The sequence below is a fragment of the Xenopus laevis genome, chromosome 1L, assembly GCF_017654675.1.
Source record: "Xenopus laevis strain J_2021 chromosome 1L, Xenopus_laevis_v10.1, whole genome shotgun sequence".
Classification (NCBI taxonomy): Eukaryota; Metazoa; Chordata; class Amphibia; order Anura; family Pipidae; genus Xenopus; species Xenopus laevis.
In genome coordinates this window covers 53856616-53875163 of record NC_054371.1, presented here as the reverse complement: position 1 = coordinate 53875163, position 18548 = coordinate 53856616, and the positions used below count along the sequence as shown (strand labels likewise).

The 18548-nt window shown below is 36.2% G+C and overlaps 1 protein-coding gene across 2 annotated transcripts in view; it reads right to left on the bottom strand.

The window, feature by feature from the left end:
• Positions 1-18548, bottom strand: part of LOC108704954 (testican-3) — a 122192-nt gene that overhangs the window by 15199 nt on the left and 88445 nt on the right. For both annotated transcript variants that reach the window (XM_041589255.1, XM_041589258.1), the window contains 2 exons: positions 17159-17285; positions 8044-8158 (listed from right to left, as the gene is read on the bottom strand). In XM_041589255.1, the coding sequence (XP_041445189.1) occupies positions 8044-8158; positions 17159-17285 (242 nt within the window). The remainder of the gene's footprint in view (positions 1-8043; positions 8159-17158; positions 17286-18548) is intronic.

Below are 18548 nucleotides of genomic sequence, written 5' to 3'. Positions count from 1 at the left end.
TATATAAGCAATCTGTGACCCTACTGATGTTAACTACAAATCTTGGCACACCAACAGCTAATGATGCAGAAGGATGCTAGGACTAGGAGTTGTTTAAAAACATATATGGGGACACAGTTCGTCCACACATGCCCTAAATTTTGCAAACTAGCACTAAAGGGACGTGGATATTCACAGATATTTTAAAATATAATAGGCATCCCATTCACAGGGATCTGATTTCAAACTTAACTAGAATAAAAGAGGGAATACCAGATAAGAAATATATATTTTCAGGGGAATGTAATAAAAGTCGCAAAGAGCAAAACAATTCGCACCAATAAGACTAAAAATCCACATCTCGCAATGTAATATTGTTCCTTAAACTGTTATTGCATTGCGAATTTTAATTGCGCATTGCGAATTTTAATTGCGCACTCATAAGAAGTGCCTGAAGGTGTCGTAATCATTTGGAGCAAACATAACGACTTTTTCAGTAAGAAGTTTTATTACATTGACTGCGCATTGGCGCAAACTATAAAATTCGCAAACGGTCTTTCACTGTCGGAAGTGGTCGCTAAACAGTTTCCGGGCTCGCAAAAGCTATATTAAATTCGCACAGAGCAAAATTTGTTCGCGCAAAGGCATAACTTTTCGCATTGCGAATAGTTTTTCCGTTAGCGATTTTTATTACATTCCCCCGATAGTGATATATTAGGATGAATGGGACTGACATAGTCATGTCAATGCTGCTGCATCAGACAGGAGGCCCAATTTTCAAGTATTTTGTTGCTTTAAAGGGCACGTGAGATATTAACATGAGTGTTACCAAATAGTTGCAACTGTACTAGAGCAATCTTCATCTGCCAAGTTCCATATGTTGGCATGCTGCTAATATGGTGAGTGGTCAGAAGCAAGCAAATCATGGTATCAGCCTAGAATGCATGCAGTAATACATTCAAAAGGAGAGAGGTGCTGAAGTTATTCTACTTGGGGTGAGGGTAAGGGGTTGCAAGGGGTGGCAGATCCCACTTACTTTAACAGTATAATGTGCCTTACATGCCAGCTAGGGATGAGCATAATGCCTATAGACTTGAATGGATAGTTTAAAAAAAATGTATGGTTTGAAAATTTGTCACGTGAAAAGATGCCCATGCGTTAGGTAAAGTTTTTGCAGTTTCGCAAATTTTTGCCGGTCTGATCTGCCCATCACTAGACTGCCAGCAACCACTGCTATTACCGAATAATTAATTTGTGGTGAACGTACACCTGTATATTGTACTTGGGGTGTCAGAACCCACATATCTCACTGTATAATGTGCTTTGGTTATCAGCATCCACTATCTGTCACTTTATAATGTGATTAGGGTACCAATACTGAGTGCTTCTACCCATATAATGTGATCAGTGCACCGGAGCTCACTGTATAATATGGTGATGTACCAGAACCCACTACCTCTCACAGTATAGCATGCTTGGGGTGCCAAAACCAACAGTCTCTTACTGTATGTCCCTAGGGTACCAATGTCCTCTAATTCTGAGCAATGGTCAGGCTCATCCAGTAACACAACCAGGAATAAGTGGTGACAGAAGAAAGGTTAAAGACTAGTAGTCACAGGTCTCTTTACCAGCAGGAGCTTAACTAAATAAGTACCACTGAGTGGTGGTGTTACCACAAAATGTAAGCCACAAACTATTCCAATATGCAACTTGTTGGTGAAACAGAGTCAATGGGTTGGAGGAACAAAAGGTAAGAGATTTTTCAGTACAACCACAGTCTCAGTGTTTTATATCTATATCTACATATCTGTATATAAACTATGGAAGTATTTTCCAAAGCATACATGCATATTGTACCAGTGCAGAGTAACAGTGCATTAGATTTAAATATATGTAAACGTATTTTCATTTTGTTTTTGGTGTTACTGGTCCTTTAAATTCCAGCACATACAGTAAGAGAAATGTGAAAACCTTGCCAGTGAAACAGCTTTATAGTCAAGGGATTTGAAATTGGAGTAAGCAGATTTCCCCCCGACTTATTGCTATATTAAATGTCTGTTTTCTGTAACCCAACTATTAGCCTTAATGTGAATAGGTTCAAGTAGTGCAGTCTAATCAAAGGGTTCAGCATAGTTGAATCTCATTAATTTCAGAGTCCAAAGCCTCTATGGGTTACTTAACAATTTACTGTTATGTCTCCTACAGTTCTGCTCTTGTCTAGTACAAACAATAAGACCACGGGGCCAGAATTACTGAAGTGGAACCATTTGTAATACCAAACTAATATATTACTGCTTTCTATTGGTCCTTCTAGACCTCCTTTTAATTGCGGCATAAAGCTGTCATGAGCTCATCTGCTACAGAGGACCCCTTAGTGTAGTTTATTTAACCTGAAGTTGAAATGAAAGACTTACTGATCTTAATATATTTTGCAATGTTATTCTAACTTACGCTGGGGGAATATACATCACCAATCCTTTTAATATTGGGTTCTTAAAAAAGTTCCTTGTTTTTAGTTTTCTCTGTGTTTTTGTTATGCTTTATAGGAGATATACACCAATGTATCTTTCATAATAATCAGGAGCCAATAGCTAACTGTGTGCTAAGAACATTCTTTATATGAATAAAGTGTATACATTCTGTAGCACTGAGTTTGTCTCTGTGGACAGCTACAAGACAAACCCTGCAATGTGATGCATACAGAGATGATGATTTAGTGAAAAACACCTCAAAAGGCCCCCTTAACTCATCTGTATAAAGGGAAATAACTGGAGAAATCATGTCCTGTATATATAGTAAGCAATGCAATTATAGATTAAAACATTCACATGTTGATAAAGTTCTAACTTAGCTCAAATACAAATAGCTCTAGTTGACACAAAATATCAGCCCCTGATCAACAAAGTACAATATACAGCAATATTGATATTCACAACACTAGCTTCTTTTTTCCTTTACTTGTAAACATTAAGGGGCCGATTCACTAACTTCGAGTGAAGGATTTGAAGTAAAAAAACTTCGAATTTCAAAGTTTTTTTTTTCGACCATCGAATGGGCTACTTCGACCTTCGACTACAACTTTGAATCGAAGGATTTTTTGATTGAAGGAAATTCCTTCGAATGTTGGATTAAAATCCTTCGAATCGTACGATTCGATGGATTTTATCGTTCGATCGAAGGATTTTATCGTTCGATCGAAGGATTTTATCGTTCGATCGAAGGATTTTATCGTTCGATCGAAGGATTTTATCGTTCGATCGAAGGATTTTATCGTTCGATCGAAGGATTTTATCGTTCGATCGAAGGATTTTATCGTTCGATCGAAGGATTTTATCGTTCGATCGAAGGATTTTATCGTTCGATCGAAGGATTTTATCGTTCGATCGAAGGATTTTATCGTTCGATCGAAGGATTTTATCGTTCGATCGAAGGATTGTATCGTTCGATCGAAGGATTTTATCGTTCGATCGAAGGAATTATCCTTCGATCGAACTATCTGTGCTAAATCCTTCGACTTCGATATTCGAAGTCAAAGGATTTTAATTCCTAGTCGAATATCGAGGGTTAATTAACGATTAACGTACGATTCGATGGATTTTATCGTTCGATCGAAGGATTTTATCGTTCGATCGAAGGATTTTATCGTTCGATCGAAGGATTTTATCGTTCGATCGAAGGAATTATCCTTCGATCGAACTATCTGTGCTAAATCCTTCGACTTCGATATTCGAAGTCAAAGGATTTTAATTCCTAGTCGAATATCGAGGGTTAATTAACCCTCGATATTCGACCCTTAGTGAATCGGCCCCTATATATTTTTTGATGGGAGGTGCACAGTGTCGGCTCTGCTGCAAACACAAGCCTTCATGCCATAGAAATAAAATGGAAACAAATGCACATTCCACTAAATGCTTCTGCAAAAAAAATCCAAGTTTTCTTTTGCTAGGATGAGATACCAGAAAACATTTGAGGCTAAGCCACTTCAGTGCTAGTAATATTGACAATCAATTTGTAACATGCTCCATAGCAGTACTGCTCAAACTTTAAAGGACAATTAAAAAAGAACATGCCCAAAAATATTGTATTTTAAAACTGAGCTACAACCCCAGGTTAATCCACAGCAGATGCTCATCTTATGTTTTTTTTGTATTGCCAGTGACATTTCAGATGCTACGGTGCAGATTTAATGTGAAATTAAAGCTCACCACAGAAAAACAGTTGGAAATTCAGTCGAATCCGAGCCTTTTTCAGCAGGATTTTGCCAAATCCAAGAGCCTGGCCAAACTGAATCCTAACTCTACAATGCAGTTATGTGATGTCAATCAAATCAATTCTTTGAAACAGAACACCAATTCTTGCCTGAGGGAAAGAATTTGGATTTGGTTAGGGATTCAACCAAATCCTGTATGAAGAATTCAGGATTTGAAGGAATCCCAAAAAGTCAGATTTAGTGCAATTCTTTATATTCCCAAGATAATTCTCTCTACACATTTATTTACAACTTCTTCTTTAAGATAAAGAATTGGCTGCACAGTCAAAACTGGTTTAGAAACACATCAAGAACTTTTTTTGGGCCCTGAACTCTAGATTAAGAATCCTTGCTTTATATGGCTTGGACTTCTTGGTGACTTCAAATAGCGTTATGTTTATAAATTATATTATATTAAAGTATATATATATTAGGCTTTTCTGTTTGGGTTTATGCACTTTGAAAACATTGAGGTTGAAACATCAGTCTCCAAATTGAAAACATTTTTTTGTTTTTCACTATTAAACCTGTGCATTGCAGATTGCTGCTTCAGAGAGAGATACATCTCATAAATCTCTTCTACTCCAAACTGCCTTTTCCCTGCAAATGGCACTTTTTGGTCGATCACTTTCTTTCTCAGTCTTTTTATGCAGAGATGAGGTAATTGTTACCTGAGGCTAAGAATACAATCACACCATGTTTAGCTTCACATTACAAATCATCTTCTCAATTCGTCTGTCGAGATCTCAGCAAAATTATTTCACCGTTACTTCAACAAGATTTTGAATATTAAAAATGAATATTTAGGACAATCGTACCGAAATGTTACTTTTAAAAACATGAAGAAAAAGCTTAGGGTTGAAAGAGAGGAACATTATGAGCTGACCAAGTCACTAACAGGCATGGACTGTCATCTTTTAGGTTTAGCGTCATAAACAGAGGAAATACCCCATGTAAGAAGCAAGAACTTGTATCAGTGTAACCAAAACTTCCAACCCTGAGAGCAAAACCATTGTGTATAGCCCTCATTTTTTTTTACACAATTTAAATATTTAAAAAAATACACATATTTTATACTACAGGAGTCCTGGGCCGAAATACTGAATATTCATAATCAAATACTTGATTCAAAACAATGGCTTTAAGAAAGGAAGTGTGTGATTTGTATTTAGAGATATTCAAAGCAGCTCCTTCAATTACAGTATGGCTATTTTAAATAGTGGAATATAATAGAATCTTGTTGTTATTGCTCTGGTGTTTATCTACATCTCTTTGGAGATTTTCATCATCTGCCACTAGAATGAATTATCAAACCAGTTGGAGAAGAATTCTAACATTGCCTACTGTCCCCTTTGGATCATATGATAATGTTTGTGGAATTTTGGAAAATTTTTAGTAGTATGTTATAGAATGGGCTATCTTTAGGCACCAGTAAAAGATGTCCAGCACAATTTATAGCAAACATACTGCAATAAAAAAAACCTTCTGCTTAAAAGGAGAAAACGTTTACATGCACAGGATGCAAATAACTAATTCTATCATCTTTAATTTTTAGTGCTAATGATCCTTTAAAAAAACAGTAACGGCAGAGCATTTGTGTCTAAGAATAGATTTTGTGTCATACAGGAAAGAAATCACTGGTCAGTCAGTTCAAATAATAGTTTTTATTTGTCTTTTAAGCCCTTTTACATGTTATTAAAAATGATCCTGACAACATCAATAATAGTACAAGTATGGGACCTGTTATCCAGAATGCTCGGGACCTGGGGTTTTCCGGATAACGGATCTTTCCGTAATTTGGGTATTCATGCCATAAGTTTACTAGAAATTAATTTAAACATTAAATAAACCCAATAGGCTGGTTTTGCTTCCAATAAGGATTAATTATATCTTAGTTGGGATCAAGTACAAGGTACTGTTTTATTATACAGAGAAAAAGGAAATCATTGTTATAAATTTGGATTATTTGGATAAAATGGAGTCTATGGGAGACAGCAATTCCGTATTTCGGAGCTTTCTGGATATCGGGTTTCCGGATAAGGGATCCTATACCTGTACTATAATTAGTAATATTAAGTATATGCTGTATACCACACAAACTACTTAAAGTTAAGTCCACCCATACCCTAAGACAATACAGATAGATAGAGTTACAGTTTACATTGTCTCTGTACTTTAGACATCAGGTTAGTACAGTCAAGTTCTATTATAAAGCAATTGTTGACTTAGCAGAATTTCACTCAGAACTGACAAGAAGGAAGAAGTACATGGGTTATTTGTCTACACCTATAAATAATTGAAATGTTCAATTTCTTGCAATTTATAGAAAATAAAAATATCTTCTATATAAAGAGTGAATTTTCAAAATGTTTTTCTTATTGGTACGGCTTTAAATTCTATATATTCATTTAGCATCCCTTCAAATGGAAGAAATTAGACTTAAACCTGAATGTGTGTTGATAGTGCCCTTTTAAATTAGGAACAAGGAAGAGACATAGTACACCTTTATCTTCTTTAATGAGACCTTGTATGTCCTTGAGGTTTTGTCTTTATGCGCAGGCTTTCCTTCAAAAGTAAAGTGGAACTGACTAAAGAACATCCATAGAAACCACGGGAAAGGAGATACAGTATATATATATATATATATATCAGCATAGAGATTTTTCTTTTACAGTTGGGGCATACAAATTTAAAACAGAGAAATTGGGGACATGATCTTATTTTTACGTCTGAAACTTTGCAATTACTATTTTAGGGTCATGGTGGTGTTCCCCCTCTTTGTGAGACCTCTACTGACCAGCTCCTCAATCTCTTCTCTCTTTACCTACTCAGATTCAAGAGGTAATGTTTTGCAAGGGCTGCACCCCACCAGGCACGTTTCAGGGGCTGCTGCCGCCTGAGGCAGCAGCCCCAATGCCGCCCCTCCTCCTGCTCCGCTCTTCTTACTACCAGCGTCGGAGCGGGTGGACGAGGGGCCGCATCGCTAGTGCAGTGAGCGCTATTGCGCTCGCTGCGCTAGAAGAGCCGAATTTCCGTTTTAAAAAACGGAAATTCGGCTCTTAAAGTTACCAGAGGCGGCTTTTTGCCGCCCCTGGTAACTGGCCGCTCCGTGCTGCCTGAGGCAAGATTCTCACCTTGCCTCATGGCCGGAGCGGCCCTGCACCCCACTTCTGGAATCATCTCTGTCTAACTTTCTCTGAACGTTTCTGCTTTCAAAAGATCTCTTAAAACACACTAATTTAGAGAATCCTACCCTCATTCTTTTTAGCTACCAAATGCAATACCATATGCTACATTTCTCACCTTGCTTATTTCTGATTTTACCCAATCCCACACCTTGTGTCTTAATCCCTTTGCCTTTTAGATTGTAAACTCTTTTGCACAGGGCATTCCTAACCTTTTTATTGGTTACTGGTCGCTATATTGTATATGTAATTCTGTAAGTTTTATGTATGTAATTCTGTATGTTCTTATGTTCTCATGTATGCACCAAAAATACTTGTTGTTAATAATAATAATAATAATAATTATAACAACATGTAACAAATTTGGGGTTTGTTCGCTTTTGCCTGGATCAATATGAGTAGGGCTGGCAGAGTTTATGCTTGGTCACACAAGTAAATGACTATTGCTTTAGCAAACTGACTGATCTAATTTTGTTCAATATTCTATGATAAATTGACTGATAACACATTTATGGCAACAACTGTAAGGTAAAAATATATATCAGGGAGATTACAATAACAGCAAGGCAGTAGTGCAACAAATACCCTTTATTGCTAATGTACATCATCTCTAATGTAATGGTTTCTTACCCCTTTTATTTGTTTTGCTTGCAGTTTTCAATTTGTTTGGTGAACAGGGACAATGTCCTTCACACTTCACGGAGATCTGCTTACTTGAGAGACATGCTTGATATTCGAGTTTACACTGAAATAAAAATGGAAACCTATAAATCTTTTGTAAAACATCACACACACTACATCCCTGTATAATGTGAAATGGGTAAGAACACATGAACCTGAACATGATCTATTGCTTAAAGGAGAAGGAAAGTTATTTTCCACTTGGGGGTGCAAAATGTTAGGCACCCCCAAGTGATTGTATTTGTTTACCTAACAGCCCAGGCTGGTGCTCCTATCAGCAGTGGTGTCAAATGTTGGGCAGCTCCCAGTGATTATAATCAACCTGATACCCCTAGCAGTTGCTCATGTTAACATAAAACTGCACCAGCCTGGGGTACATCTCAGCAAGTACCATCAGCAAGTTGAACTTTAAGCAAAATAATAGCCTTTTCACTTTAATGCACATTCGCTGGCACGGGGCCACCAGAGAAAAAAAGGAAAAAAGATGATCGATAGGTGGTGTTCACGCCCGGGCCGGTGCAGCTCTCTGCTAACAGAAACACTGGCCCAGGGTTTCAGTTAAGTGATTACAATCACTGGGAGGTGCCTACTATTTGGCACCCCTAATGAATTTCACTTTCCTTCTCCTTTAAAGGAGAAGGAAAGGTTTAAACTATGTAAGCTTTATCAGAAAGGTCTATATAAATACACCAGTTAACTCTTGAAGTAATGCTGCTTTAAGTCCTCTGTCAAAGAAACACAGCATTTCTGTCCTTTGATTGTGTATACATGGACTTCTGTATCAGACTTCCTGTTTTCAGCTTAACCTCCAGGGGGAGGACTTGAGCATGCTCAGTTTACTCCTCTCTCCCACTCCCGCTTCCTTTTCTATCCTCCCTCCTCCTGTCCCCACTCTAATCTGAGCCTAGAGCTATGAGTGAGCAGGGAGAGACTCAGGCAGGAAGTGATATTGCACAAAGCTAATATGGCAGCTGCTATCCTAAACAAACAGAGAGAGTTTCTAGAGCTGTTTACTCAGGTATGGTAAAGTATTCTACCAAATAAATATAGCTTTCTAGCTTGCACTATTGTGGCTAATCTATTGGCAATAAACTGCCTCGTTAGCTTTCCTTCTCCTTTAAGCATAAATGAAGATGCTGATCATCACCCATCTTATTTTTATGTAGATAAGGGCCCAGTATTCAGCCATCTAATGTATAATGCAGAAACACGTGTTCTATATGTTTAGGGATTACAGGAAACAGTTAACTGTTTCTATAAAACACAATTTAACAGTTTTCATTCAAATCACTAGATGTCACCTTTATGCCAGGAATGTTTGTTCATTTGAATCCGATGAATAGTTCATATTTTATACCATTTTTATGGATAGCAAATACTTTTCTATTACAGCACAAAACCAGTCTTGCAAAGGATTTCATATTATTCAAATACATTTGGCATATTGACAAAGAGTTTTTATAGTGTTTATGCATTAAAATACATTTAAAATACCTAGAAGTAAAACAAATGTGATGTAGCATTGGATCCTAAGGCATACCCAAAAAGCATGTTCAAATAAACAAAGCAGCAAATCTATTTTTCTGGTGTTCTCAATAGCAGATTGAGTAAATGAACCGTAAGTAGTAAATCGTAAAATTGATATGAGTGATAGAGGCTGGAGAATAGCATATAGCTTTACATTTAAATAGAGACAATGTGTACACAAATAAAGGAAACACCTGCAATATATTTTAAAGGGTAACAAATACTGGAGGCTTAAACAAAAGCCAACAAATTTGGTTCCATTTTAAGAATAACGGGCCAGATTAAATGATAAAAGTCATGGACAAGATTCAATTTGAGATGCAATTCAATTCAGAAAAACTTATCTCGCTGTTTATCACGTGAAAACTCTATTGAAGTCCATGGGAAAAACTGAAAATTAATTTGGAGAAAAGTTTTTTCTCTTCGAATAGAATCTGGCCCAAAATGTGAATCACACATGGGGGAAGTTCCTACCCCAAACAGTGATAAGCTAACTTGTCATAATTAACACAAAATAGTAGGAAAATGATTAAAAGTTTAAAGTTTAAATATTAAAGGAGAACTAAAGCTTAACTAAATATATAGGCTAGAAATGTTGTACATTATGTTGTGGGCTTCAATACCAGCCCAAAGCCCACAGCCCTTTAGCAGGGAAGATCTGTGTCTCTGAAGATGCCCCAGTAGCTGCCCATCTTCTTTTCTGCTGATTCACTGCACATGCTCTGTGCTATTGTCACTTACTGAGCTCAGGGACTGACTCACAATATTATATATAGTGAACACAGAATATACATTTCACAATATAAAGCTGCAATTTATACAGATATTTACTACATGGCAGCACAGAAGCAAGTGCAACTAGCATCAAAATTTGGGCAACTAGCATCAGCTTATATTACAGACCAACCTAATTTGCTTTTTGATAATTTGCAACAACAACCCCTAAGCTTATCTACTCAACAGCTGCTCAGAGCCCACTGAGCATGTGAGTGTCACAGACACTTTCCAAGATGGTGACCCCCTGTGACAAGTTTGAAGTCCTGGATCATTGCTGCTATTGACAAGATGAAACTTTAGGCTGGTGCAATAGTTCATTATATAATATATGGCATTTTTAGCCATATTCAATTTTAAGGTTTAGTTCTCCTTTAACGTTGAGTAGTATAAATGCATTTTTGCAATTGTAAAGGTACAGTACACTCTAGTAAATATTTAAGAAACGTTGGGCAAATTCTCATGATGTATCAAATCAACTAAGTGCCTCTTGGTCATGCAAGTTGTAACTAAGTGCCTCTCATTATCTTGGACCTTGAAGTAGGAACAGAAGGAGACTGGTCAGTTTAGAGTATTACTGCATTACAAAAGATGGGGCATTAGCAAGAAGTCCATAGCTTACAGAACATTGAATAAGAAGGCCACACTTCCACCCTCACTCTTTTCCTGACTAGATACCATACATGCCCCCTCTCATTGACTTCAATGGGAACCACCTGATATTACTCTTATGCACATTGTTAGGATAACAACTGCTAGTACTGGAGGTGACAAAATGTGCCTGAAGAAGGAAATGTCCTATGTGCCATCAGCCAAAAATCTGCTTTTATTACCTAAAATGATCAATAAAAAAAAGGGTGTCTACAAATGTATTTTGCTGTTAAGATTGGTTAAAGTAAATGCTCTTTTGCCTTGATTGATTTAAGGTTAATATTCGGTGCTTATTGAAGAGGAGTTTGCATCTCAGCAAAATATATGGAACATGAAAACTGACATTCACTGATTGCAGTCTTCATTAACAATCAAGTTAAATATTTCGGTAATTACAGTAAATGTCAAGTAATAACAGCTAAGTGACCTAAAATACTTTACAAACAGCAGGATATTTGAAGGATGTGTTATTTTTATAAGTGTTTTTGAATATTAACAGTTTGCATTCCAGCTGCAGATCTAATTAATAGATCTTACAGAATTAATTTTTTAACTACAGGTTTGAATTTATTTTCAATATTCAAGGCAGAACATACATGACAGCACTGAGTGCCAATGAAAAAACTGCAAAAGATTCCACTGTTTCCAAGCTGTGAATTTTTTTTCTCCCTTTTAACTCCAGTGGGAGTGATTCCCCTATTCATACAGCTACTGGAGAACACACATATGATTGGAATAACACTTCAATTCAGTCAAATCCAGTAGGCAAGGACAACTGTGCAGATATTCCGCAAGACAGTTGCTCTCTTTTCCATTTTTGTCCTTTCAAAATGTCCTCTTCTTTAATAAAGTACATTGCCATACTAAAAAAAATGAGTGGTTCTCCTACTACGTTTCCAAACTTGCGGAAATACGTTTTATACACCTCCAACCCTTTGGGATGGATTGTCCATACAGTGCACATAATCAAAATCCTTTAGGATTCTGCTACACTTTATAGGTGGTACCATGGCTTTTATGCATGCTTGCCTTTACAACAAGGGAAGGACTTTTAGGATGAAGTGAAATGAGTAATACAGTAACATGGTATATGAGGTTGCCACATGCTCATCAAGTTCAACCTTTTTCAGGCATTTAACCTTGCCTAGTTAGTTAATTTAGATGCAGTGATCCCCAACCAGTAGCTCGTGAGCAACATGTTGGTCTCCAGCCCCTTGCATGTTGCTCTCAGTGGCCTCAAAGCAGGTGATTATTTTTGAATTCCAGGCTTGGAGGCAAGTTTTGGTTGCTTAAAAATCAGATGTACTGCCAAACAGAGTCTCTTGTAGGCTGTCAGTCCACATAAGGGCTACTAATAGCCAAACACTGCCCTTATTTGGCACCACCCAGGAACATTTTCGGTGCTTGTGTTGCTCCCCAATTTTTTTTAAATCTGAATGTTGCTCATCAGTGAAAAAGGTTGGCTGGGATGACTCCCAAAAGAACAACTGGACCAGTTGCTGGTTCAACTTTGCACTGAGAGATAATTTCAGTAAATGTTTTTGTATCACTTTCTAAAAAGTCATTCAGCCCTCTCTTGAAACTACTGTATCTAACAATACAATCCCTTCGGGGAGAGAATCCTACAACTTCACAAATCTCATGGCAAAAAACCCTCGTCACTTTCTGGTTGCTAGGAAGCAACCCGACATTGATTTGAATAAAATACTGAAATGTGAATAGGAGAGGCCCTAAATAGAGAGATGAGTAATAAAAAGTAGCAATAACAATAAAAGAGTAGCCTTACAGAGCATTTGTTTTATAGATGGGTTCAGTGGAACCTGGAAAAAGTCAGTAAAAGAAGGCGCATTAGTCAAAAACGATAAAAATTAAAAAATAAAAGCCAATTAGAAGAGTTGTTTAGAGTTAGCCATTAGCGATTGCCGCAAAACGACGAAAATTTGTGAAACGCATTGAAGATAATGGGCGTCAAAATAATTATGATGTGCAACAATTTTTGACGCGATTGACAATTTTTATACATGTGACTATTTTGTCCAAATGCATAAAAGTCAATGAGTGTTTGAAGAATTTTGACGCGCAACAATTTTTATGAGCGCGCAAATTTTGAAAACTTTCTTGTTGCTGTGGATTTTTCACCAGTGAATTTTCGAGGCAGTTTCACAAAAACATTAGCAGCCAGTGAAACGCAGAAATTCACCGTGAATCCATCCCTGGCGAATTTATTTGTCCATCACTACTATTAGCCATTCAATAACTAAAAAACTGAAAGCTGAACCACCTCTTTGACAAACCTTTGAATAGATTGCCCACAATAAACATCAGATTTATAGGCCTATAATTGGCAAGTTGAGATTGTAATCCATTTTTAATTAGATTAATTACATCAACTTTCTTTCAGACCTTGTTAATACTGATTTTGCTTAAATATTTAGGTACCATATCTTGTGTCAGCCACTGACATCTTGTTTGGTCTGAGTCAAGTGCACCTGTAAAGAGGTGGTGCTGTTAATTGGCCTCCTCAATTGTATACATTGAGGAAAATAACTGACTGAGTACAAGTAGAGTCTTGTAATTTTGATGTAAGGAAAGGATTTTTTAACTTACAGCCACTCATTTCACCTTGCTCTGTAGAAGCACAATTGCAAAAGTGAGCAATTGACTGAATGAATAAGATCCCACAGCTCTTATTAAAATGTATTGTGTAAATGTATTCGTCTGAATATGAAAGGGTAAAAAATGTAAAAATATTTACATATAAAATATCTTACTTAAAAAATAAATCTAATGACTGATATAGAATTAGCAAATAACTTTGATAGAACGACTTTCCCCAAAATGTTAGTGCCCCTACACAAAAAAGAAATTCTGTTTTTACTTGTGTGTGTAGTAAAAAAAAAAAGGGAAATTAATTACCATTGTCGAAGAAACATTAAATAAATCCTAAGAAGCAAAAACTTTTCATAGAAAATATTATGATAAATCCATAACGGCCATATGGGGCTTTAATCTGGCACCTGCCACAATGTTCAAAGTCTCCAACAGACACAAGTAAGAGTTCAATGCAGCAATGAAGACGGATAAAATATCCACACAAAGCTATTTCCAAACCACAACATGATTCTTCCGAGATTTTGTCAATATGTCGAGACACATAGAAACAAAAGCCAAAGGAATGTAACAAACTATTTATGAAAAAAAGGCAAAAAGTAAATCTTTTATTTAGCAATTTAGTGATTGTAGTGATTCAACATTTGGAAATATACAAATAGGCATCTTGGATATCTGGATCTTTGCTTTTCAAGTGATGGAAAGTAACACCGTAATGAAAATTACAGATTGTTATTTAATACAGTATATCATTGTTCTATATAACAAAGTTATAGGTATCAAAAATGAAGTTGTCATACTTATTGGTATCCTTAAAGGAAAAATATACACTGATAACAAGGAAGAAAACAAATCAGAAACACGCAAAACGCTGGTGGAAAAACTCATGTCTACAACCAAGTATTTTGGAGCTTTTGGATATTGGTTTTTTTTAGATAAGGGATCCCATACCTGCATATTGAAATTTAGATAATTTTTAGATTTACTATAGCTTTGCCACTATGCAATCTGCATATTCAGCCATTTATACTCTACCTATATCAAGTAAAGCTCAAAAAATTGTCCTCTATCTGTACCAAGTCACACATTTCAAAATAAAGCAGAGTTGGTGCTTCATCCGTACCAAGTTATAAGTATAGGAATAGGATGTACTATCTGCAATGCTTGGGAGCTCTGTTTTATTGAAAACGTATTGTTTTACCCACAGCATGGATTGATGCAGCTTATTTACTATCAAGTACAAGCCAGGTACTGTTTTATTATAACACAAAAAAAAGAAAATCGGTAAAAACATGTTTCCTTCAGCAGGATTTCAATATTTCAGAGTTTTCTGGAAGGTTTGTCCTTATATATTTACTTAAGATTAAACATTAGGGAGCTTAAACAAGGAATGACTCCTTTATGAAGTGCAGGCTGAAGACAGAGTACTATACATTCAATTATCAACAATGGGGCAATATGCCCTGCTTTTGCCTTAAGGGAACATGTATTTGCTCTCCTAGATAAATTCACCTGGCACAAATTTGCGCCGAATTCCCGTGCTTCGCCGCCGGCGAATAAATTCGCTGGTGAAAATTCGCCGGTGTCAATTTCAGATTTTCATGATTTTTTCGTGAAAACGTTCGAATTGCTAGAATTTTTGTATGAAAACCTTAGAATTGCTCGATTTTTTCATGAAAATGTTCGAATTGATCGATTTTTTCGTGAAAACGTTCAAATTGCTAAATTTGAATTGGAATTAAAATGTGAATCGAGTTTGGATAATCGACAATTCGAATTTGAGAGTTTTGACCATAAAAAAAATTTCAAATTCAATTTTCAATTTCACCCTTAATAAATCTGCAGTAAAAAAGGAATTTAAGGTTCTGGTAGTCCACTTCCTCTGCCGGTTAAATGCCGTCTTTTCTCCCTCAGATTCGTTTCATCTTCCGACTTTCTCAAGGGCTCGAGAAAGTGAGAAAGTCGTAAGACGGAATGCGTCGGGCAGTGACGTCATCCACAGGTGCCATGGGTTACATGCGGCAGTTGAGACGCCGGCGATTGCTTGGAGGACCCGAAAAGCGGCGAAGTGGTGACTTTAAGAGGCAGATTTTTCAAGGGTCGAATTTCAAGGGGGTAAAACCCTCGAATTCGACCATCGAATTGAAATCCATCGAATTCGAATATCGATTTCGAAGGATTTAGTGCTAAAATAAGCATTCGATTGATCCAATAAAAATCGTTCGATCGAATGATTTGAATGATTTTCATCGATCAATCAAAGGATTTTTAGTCAATGCCAAAAAGTTAGAAAATGCTTGTAGAAGGTCCCCATAGGCTTATAAAGCAATTCGGTAGGTTTAACTTGGCGAAGTATTGAATTCGAAGGATTTTAAAAGAGACAGTACTTCGACTATCGAATGGTCGAGTAGCCGAACGATTTTTAGCTCAAATCGTTCAAATCGAAGTTGAAGGTCGTAGTAGCCTATTTGATGGTCGAAGTACCCAAAAAATTACTTCGAAATTCAAACTTTTTTAACTTCGAAAATTCACTCAAGCTTAGTAAATCTGCCCCTAAGTATTTTATGCAAGGTTTAATATTAACATTGTGAGTGTAATTTTAACTTTTCTAGCGATTAAAATGGTAATGGTTTCACGCTATGTCAATGCGTTCTTATAGAGCGGTGGAGTTTGGGCTGCACAGAGAGGCTACCGCTAAACATTTCCTTAATGCTCATTTAACGTCTGTGAGTACCCCACCATTTAATTCACTACACTGCACAGATCTGCACAGTAGTGTAATAAGTGGCACACAGATGAAATAAGCAGAATTTAAGGGGGCACCCAATTAGCAATATTTGAATCTCACTAAGCGGTGTATCGATATTATTGATAAATACTACACTATATTGGTATTATTTCTTTTGTTTCCTTGTTAGCCCATCTTCGTGCTATTGAGCGCTGTTTTTTTCAAACATTTATTGGACCTTAATAAATCTGCCCCATAAATTGGAAGATACAAAATAATACATATTAATATGACTGAACACATTCTATGGTTTGGCAGAGTCTTGATTTTTTAGGTGAGAGATATGTTCTCATCCTGACCATACTACCAAATTTGATATGTTTAATGGCCTTTATTTTTAAGAGCAGTTTTACTTAGATTAAGCAAACATTCTTGATTATTTCCTACTATTTTAATGAGCTAAATAAAAATCCTTCATTTACAAGAAATGTTTCCTCTGGAAAAATAAGTAAAAAAAATAAGTGTTTCTCCCAATCAAGAGTTTCCCTATACCTGTATATCCATTATAATAAAATTACTTCCCACACTAAAACATTTTCAGCAAATTTTCAAATTAAGACTTTATCAGAATGTTGGATGACTTGCTACAGTTTGGGCTTCAATTATTATGTTTGGCTCTTTGTGTACTAGCCTCATGCTACAAGATTATTTAACTGAATTCCAGCAGCAAAGCATTTGAATAAAAATAGTAAGTATGGTGATATTTGCACTAACCTGTGATGAATATGTATGTCCATCAGATCCACACACTGGATTTGTGTTTATAACAGGGCATTGCTTACAACTGGATGAAAGTGGTACACCTCTCCAGTATTTATAGCTTCGTCCAGCTTCCTTCATGCTAGAAAAAAAATACAGATTTTATTCCCAAACAGAACTCACAACAATAACATTAAACTGTGTTTCCAAACATTCATAATTTTACCATTTAATTTTGTTAGCAATTATAATCTAATGTGAACTCTACTCCAATGTGCAGAATAAAATACATTAAAACCTTTAACTTTTACTGCCTGTTATACCACCATTCCATCTTGTGGCATAGTTTAATTATATCAACTATGTTAATGTAGATGCCAACAAAATACAGTTATAACTAAAAAATAATGCTTTCTAGAAATGATTAAGAATTGTTGTATGGGCAGATTATGCAATGTTCATGTTAAATGATTTTATGATCCTAGAGTACAGGTATGGGATCTCTGGAAACTGGAAGGTCCAAATTATAGGATGGCCATCTCCGCTAGACTACATTTAAGCAAATAATAAAATGTTATTAAAAAAGTCCTTTTTCTCTATAATAATAAAATAGTACCTTGTACTTGGTCCTAACTAAGCTGCATAAATGCATACTGGAGCCAAAACAAGGCGTAGAACACTTTTTGCAAGTCACATGTAAGGGCCATGCTTCACTATATTACTGCAAGCTACAGATTAGGATAATTTGAGTTTGTGTAATATTTTTTATCTGATTTAAGGCATGGTGCTTCAAATTACAGAAAGCTCCCGTATCCGGAAAACCCCAGGTCCTAACCATTCTGCATAATAGATCCTATGGTGGTATTTATAGTACATATATACATATGTATTTACATATAAAATACATTAACATATTAATTAATACTTGCAAATGTAATGGCTGGAGTGATTTCAAACAGTTTAAATTAAATTTAGATGTTTGGCCAATGGTTTACTTACAGGCTGGTGGCTGAATAAAGCAACAATGAAGGATAACTATCTTCTGTTTTTTGCTATTTTGTTGTTTGTTTATTTGATTGTTGTAGTTTCACCTTGTCCAAGGTTTTTCTTTTCAAGGCGCTAAAGCAAATTGCAATGCTGAGATTGAAATTTTGATTGAATTCTCTTGCTCACTAAGCAGGATCTAGCTAACAAAAGTAGTGATGGTGGGAACTGCTGCATAATAATGAGGCCATCAGTTGGGTGACAGAAACAAAACCTAGTGTGAAGAAAAGAAAAGTGGAGGTTGATGCTTGCTTTGTGCAACCCAGCAGATTTGCCAGGAAGATGGGAGTGTGAACTGTGGAATGGCAGTTCTGAATGGATCTGATTTTTTTAACCTGGGATACAGATTGTGGTAATAGGA